The sequence below is a fragment of the Miscanthus floridulus genome, chromosome 10 (genome assembly GCF_019320115.1).
Source record: "Miscanthus floridulus cultivar M001 chromosome 10, ASM1932011v1, whole genome shotgun sequence".
Classification (NCBI taxonomy): Eukaryota; Viridiplantae; Streptophyta; class Magnoliopsida; order Poales; family Poaceae; genus Miscanthus; species Miscanthus floridulus.
This window is the reverse complement of record NC_089589.1, coordinates 57,862,173-57,867,815: the sequence shown is the minus strand read 5'-3', so window position 1 is coordinate 57,867,815 and position 5,643 is coordinate 57,862,173. Positions and strand designations below refer to the sequence as shown.

Sequence of the window (5,643 nt, the reverse complement as noted above, 5' to 3'; positions counted from 1 at the left end):
ACTTTGGGCTTGCATCCTTTTCTCTACTTCCTATATTGAAAGAGTGGACTATAGAGGTTGAGCGATCGATCAAATAGGATAGGATCCTAGCTATCAATTTCCTTGAGTAGAAAGGAAAAGAATTCACCTAAAATGCTTGTTGGGGTAGGTCAAAGAGTATAGGTTTCACCCGGCGTAAGACATAAATCCTAGTCTCGATAAAGCGTGTACCAAAGAGTTTAAAGGGAAAGAAGCAAGGGTAAGGGGCTTTGATGAAAAATAGGTGGTGGCTAAAGACTTCCGCGATCCTTCACTTCCTTAGGGAACAGACTTTCTTTAATAAAATAAATAGGGAGAAGAGACAATAACTAGCTGACTTAGCGTCACCGATCACAGTTCTATATTCACTAAGTGAACGAAATGCTGATTGTTTGCTTACAGCACTAGCCGCCCAACTATTATACCTTGATTGGGGAGAGCAAGGCTTTGTGCCCAAAACAAACAACCTAGCTTGCACTAGCTGATAGAAATAAGGCTCCTTTCTATCTTGACTCAGCGATATCAATATGTTATTCCCCATCTTGCACTTCTCGGAAGAAATAGTGCCCCTCTCTAGGACTTCCTTCTCTCACTCTCGAGGAAGCAAACAGGGCGGGCCAGTCCTAACTGACACTGTACTATAATTGGACAATAATAGCTAAAAATATAGGAAGAAGTTTGAAAATAACTCAAGTATTTCATTTTTAATTTTTATGATATTTTTATTTTTTTAAATGTAACTCAAATATTTTATTTCTTATAAAGATAAAATAAAATAATTACCTACAATAAATAATTATTTCTATTTTTTAAGTTGTCGATATAATTTGATTACAAATGAGTTATTATTGTATAACTTGAAATAGTTGAACTAATTAATCAAACTGTAAACTGAAATCTTAATATTAAAGTTAGATATTTTTGTGGAACCTAGAAAATCAGAAAACTAATAAGATAGTGTCATATTATTGCTAATATTTAGAAAATCACAGAACGTAATATCTAATAAAAAATGTTGCAAAAAAATGGCTACCACAGGGTTTGAACCCGGGAGCTCGATGTCAAACTCAAAGGGCCAGACCATTGCGCTATTCAAGTGGGTTCGTTAGTACTCGAGCGTAGTTTTAGATAAACTCTATGAGATCCGCATCGCCCATGCTTATGAGATCCCGTTTTACCCCTAAACCGTATCCCTTTTCTGCCGCGTCAATCTGGCCCGCTGCCCCCTGGATTCTGCGCTGTCGATGCAGATCGGACGGCCGAGCAAGCGCTTTGGAGGATCAAAAACGGCGACGCGGTGCCGGCTCCCAAAACCCTATCTCACTTCTCTTCGCCCTTTCCGGGCTCACAGTAGACGCGACGCGGGGATGGCAGCCGAGAGCTCACAGCAGACGCGACGCGACAGAGCGCAGCCGAGAGCTCACAGCAGACGCGACGCGGGGATGGCGGCTCCGCCGTGGCACCCCTCGCCGGCGCACGCGTGCGGCCAGAGCCACGCGCGGCACCGTCGAGCGGCACCACGGTGGTGCCCTTTGGCCTGAGCCTGAGGCGGAGATCTAGGCAGGCGCTCAAGCTTAAGGGCTGGCGCCTCGGGAGATCCAGGCGGCCGATGGCGGCGGCGGCTCGGAGGGCTGCTTGCGGTTGCGTCTCGGGCTCGGTCTCGGAGGACTACAATCGGCCACTCAGCCTATACAGGTACCCTCACGGCCTCACCCTCACCCTCACCATCTATTGCACCCGCCACAGCGCACAAAGGCGCCACAGGATGCCATATTTTGACAGAGTATTTTTCACTAGTTGTATGCAGTTCTGCATGAAAGTGGATACAATTTCAATAGAATTTGGACATATAGGTTCACACAATAGATAGGTAGCACTTAAGTTACAGTAACATAGGTCCAGATAACATGATAGGCGGAGATAACATGTCTAGATTACATGTTCAGATTATAGGTTCAGATAACATGTCCAGGGAAAACAAAACAGTAGTGCAGTCTAGGGACATGTCAGTGGTCCATACTAGAAATCATCATCTTCATCGTCTAGGGACATGTCATCATTGTTATCATTGCCACCATCACTACAGTACTGCAGTACTGTCTCATCTTCCTCCTCATCCTCACTATCTTCACGAATAATAGGTTGCTTCTTGCTGCTTATAAGGTCTTGTAAATTTCCTTCAATTATACTGGCTTCTCCACCTTGAATATTGTGCATAACCTCATTATCAGCCCCTGCTTGCACTACATGTTCAGTAACAGAACAATAATCATCCTGATGCACATCATGACCGGCCTCATCTTTTTTAGTGACATCATAAATATTTCTATGTTCAAATTTCTGCACAACTCGCCAATCTTTACCTAAAGATGTGTCTTGCAGGTAAAATATTTTTTTCAATTGAGTTGCTAAGATGAAAGGATCAGTCTTGTACCATAATGACTGCACATTGATGGATTTGAAATGTCCGTCATCTCGAAGGCCTATCGTCTTGCCTTCTTGCTTGAACCAATCGCATCGAAATAGAACCACCGTCCGACGGACTTGAAGATTTGAGTTATATTGCAACTCAATTACCTCTTTAAGGACTCCATAAAAATCTATGTTGTTCCCATTATGTGAACCTTCAGTCATTACACCACTATTTTGTGTCAGAAGGAAAGTCTCACGATCCACAGTGCTATACCGCACTCCATTAACCTTGCAAGCTGCACAAGTCTTAACTCGCAGATCTGGGCCACATGACAGTGCCCACAATCCTTCGCTAACCGATTCTAGATTCTCCTTGCGTTTGTTCTCAATCTGTTGCAACAAAAGTACTCAGTTAACCAATTACATATGGATACTAATGCATTTACTGAACCTAGAAACACAATGTGTAGTGACTTACATGGCACCTAAACCACTTTGCAAATCCTTGTTCAACCATTTTATCAACATCAAGTGCACCTTGCTACTCAAGGTTGTCCCTATACAAGCTGCAGGGCAAAGTTAAGTCATAAGAATAATTTGAAAAATTAGAAATAAAACAAAAACTAATCCCCAAAACATCTAATAGATACTTACTCCAAATATTCCTCAGCTTCTTCACAATTATTTAGCACATACCAAACTAACTTATTGAGGTCAACATCATCAATGTACTGGCTCCTATTAGATCCAACAAGAGTAACACCATGCTTAAAAACAGAGATGTCATCAGGCAATGGCATCTCTCCATCACTACCATCATCATGGTTAAATCTATTGTCAATATCCTCCATATACCTAGAACAAAAAGTCAAGGTGTCACTTGCCATATATGCCTCAGCAATTGATCCTTCTGGCCTAGCCCTGTTCCTTACAAAATTCTTCAAAGTGCCTAGCCGCCTTTCTATTGGGTACATCCATCCGTACTGAACAGGTCCTCTTAGCAGTGCCTCATCAGGAAGATGGACAACCAAGTGCACCATGACATCAAAGAAGGCAGGTGGAAAGATTTTCTCAAGCTTGCATAGGATCAATGGAATTTCTTCTTTTAGCCGTTTGACAACATCAATCCTCAAATTTCTACTACATAGTTCCCTGAAGAAGGTCCCGAGCTCTGCAACTGCTTCATATACATCCTTCCTCACCAGTCCTCTTAGGCCAGCAGGTATGATTCTTTGCAGGAGTATGTGGCAAGAATGTGTTTTCAGCTTTCCCTGCACCTTCGAACCATCTTCACTTATGTATCTTGCTAGGTTAGCCGCATATCCATTAGGAAACTTGATACCTTTGAGAAACTTGCAGAACTCGATTTTCTGATCCTTCCCCAAGACATACGGAGCAGGTGGAGCAGTGACTGAGTTGCCATGCTGCTATAAGTGCAATTCAGGTCTTATGCCCATATCATGCAAATCTAGCCTAGCATTGGTTGTGTCCTTGGTCTTGCCCTGCACATTGAGTAATGTGCCAAGAATGTTTTCACATATGTTTTTCTCTATGTGCATCACATCGAGATTATGTGGAAGCTTCAAATGTTTCCAATATGGCAATCTCCACAACCCAACTTTGCGGCTATAAATCCTTGGACCCTCGTTGCGCTTCCTTTTATTTCTAATAATTTCAGGATGCTGCCCTAGCCTGACATCTTTCACCTTCTCTAGCTCCTCTAGGACCTCCTCCAAAGTGAACTTGCCTGGCTGATCTTTGTTTTCATGCTTACCATCGAAAGCCAAGCTTCTCCGCCATGCATGTGTCCTTGGAAGGTAACGACGATGTCCAATGTAACATATTTTACTCCATATTGCCCGAGACAATGGATCCTTGTCGCAATGAATACATGCATAATACCCTTTTGTTGTTCGCCCTGATAACGTGCTCAACACTAGAAAATCATGTATACACCATAGCACGGCAGCACGAAGGTTAAACTTTCGACCAGTACATGCATCGTAGGTACTGACACCCTTCCATAGATCGAGCAGTTCTTCGATTAGGGGCTCAAGGAACAAATCAAAATCCTTTCCTGGAGATTTTGGACCTGGGATGAGTAAAGACATAAAGCAGTTTGCTGGATTCACTCATTCCCATGGTGGGAGATTCAGCGGTGTTAGAAGCACTGGCCACATACTGTACTGCGTACTCATGTTGCCAAATGGATTGAATCCATCGGTAGCTAAGGCAAGCCTCAAGTTCCTAAAATCATCTGCAAAGGTTGGTTCCCTCGTGTCGAACTCCTTCCATGCTTCTCCATCAGCTGGATGGCTCATTACATTGTCGACTGGCGTCCTCGTTTTCTTGTGCCATTGTGTTTCCTCAGAAGTGCGCTTTGAAGCAAAAATTCTTTTCAACCTTGGCAAAAGTGGAAAATGTCTCAATACCTTATGTGGAACCCGCTTGTTCCCAATTTCATCTCGCCATCTAGACGCCTTGCATACTGGGCACACATTCTCTTTATAATACCTCTTCCGAAACAACACACAATTGTTCTTGCACACATGGATATTTTCGAAACCAAGGCCCAGTTCTCCAAGATATTTCTTGGCCTCATCATATGATTTTGGCAACTCACTCTGAGGGTATCCTGATGACAACAACTTCAGCATTGTGGAAAATGCTATATTGCCAATTCGATAACAAGACTTGATATACAACATCCTCACCAGAAAAGAGAATTTTGAATGGCTAGATCCCGGGCTAAGTGACTTCTTCGCATCTTCAAGGACTCTTGCAAACCTTGGTTGTTCTCCATCAGCCTCTGCCACAGCATACAGATCTCCTATCATCTCTGGTACTCCGTGATCCTCATCATAATCATCATCGGCCACATCCACATGTATCCCAAAGTCATGATCACTTCCTTCGACCTCTTGCTCCAAATTTTCAACTACTACAGTATCTGCCGACTCCCCATGATGAATCCACCTGGTGTATGCAGCTGACATTCCATAAATGTGTATATGGTCATTTACATCATCCTGAGGCCGTAAACTTTGATTAAGACATTTGCTGCATGGACAAAGTATGTGGTTGTCTTCGGGGTATCTTTCACTAACAAATTTCATGAACTCTTCAACTCCTTTCACATATGCAGGTGTGAATTGTGTCCCATAAATCTAGCTTCTATCCATCTGTTTTGAGAGTAAAATAAACCTTGCACCC

The 5,643-nt window shown here is 42.9% G+C and overlaps 2 protein-coding genes across 2 annotated transcripts; both read right to left on the bottom strand.

The window, feature by feature from the left end:
- Positions 1-2,037: 2,037 nt before the first annotated feature.
- Positions 2,038-2,947, bottom strand: LOC136487797 (uncharacterized). Its single transcript, XM_066484905.1, has 2 exons — positions 2,909-2,947; positions 2,038-2,820 (listed from the first exon to the last, which is right to left on the bottom strand). The coding sequence occupies exons 1-2, from the start codon at positions 2,945-2,947 to the stop codon at positions 2,038-2,040; spliced, it is 822 nt and encodes a 273-aa protein (XP_066341002.1).
- Positions 2,948-2,971: 24 nt separating this feature from the next.
- Positions 2,972-5,426, bottom strand: LOC136488697 (uncharacterized). Its single transcript, XM_066485536.1, has 4 exons — positions 4,613-5,426; positions 4,446-4,522; positions 3,127-3,857; positions 2,972-2,996 (listed from the first exon to the last, which is right to left on the bottom strand). The coding sequence occupies exons 1-4, from the start codon at positions 5,424-5,426 to the stop codon at positions 2,972-2,974; spliced, it is 1,647 nt and encodes a 548-aa protein (XP_066341633.1).
- Positions 5,427-5,643: the final 217 nt, after the last annotated feature.

What these genes read in the sequence shown, in the direction of transcription:
- LOC136488697 (XM_066485536.1), bottom strand. Translation starts at nt 5,426, where the DNA reads ATGTCAGCTGCATACACCAGGTGGATTCATCATGGGGAGTCGGCAGAT. An exon ending in TGCTCGATCTATGGAAGGGT is followed by an intron (nt 3,858 to 4,445) that starts GTCAGTACCTAC and finishes TTGCACTTATAG; the next exon opens with CAGCATGGCAACTCAGTCAC. An exon ending in GACCTCAATAAGTTAGTTTG is followed by an intron (nt 2,997 to 3,126) that starts GTATGTGCTAAA and finishes TTTGCCCTGCAG; the next exon opens with CTTGTATAGGGACAACCTTG.
- LOC136487797 (XM_066484905.1), bottom strand. Translation starts at nt 2,947, where the DNA reads ATGGTTGAACAAGGATTTGCAAAGTGGTTTAGGTGCCAT. An exon ending in CAAAGTGGTTTAGGTGCCAT is followed by an intron (nt 2,821 to 2,908) that starts GTAAGTCACTAC and finishes TTGTTGCAACAG; the next exon opens with ATTGAGAACAAACGCAAGGA.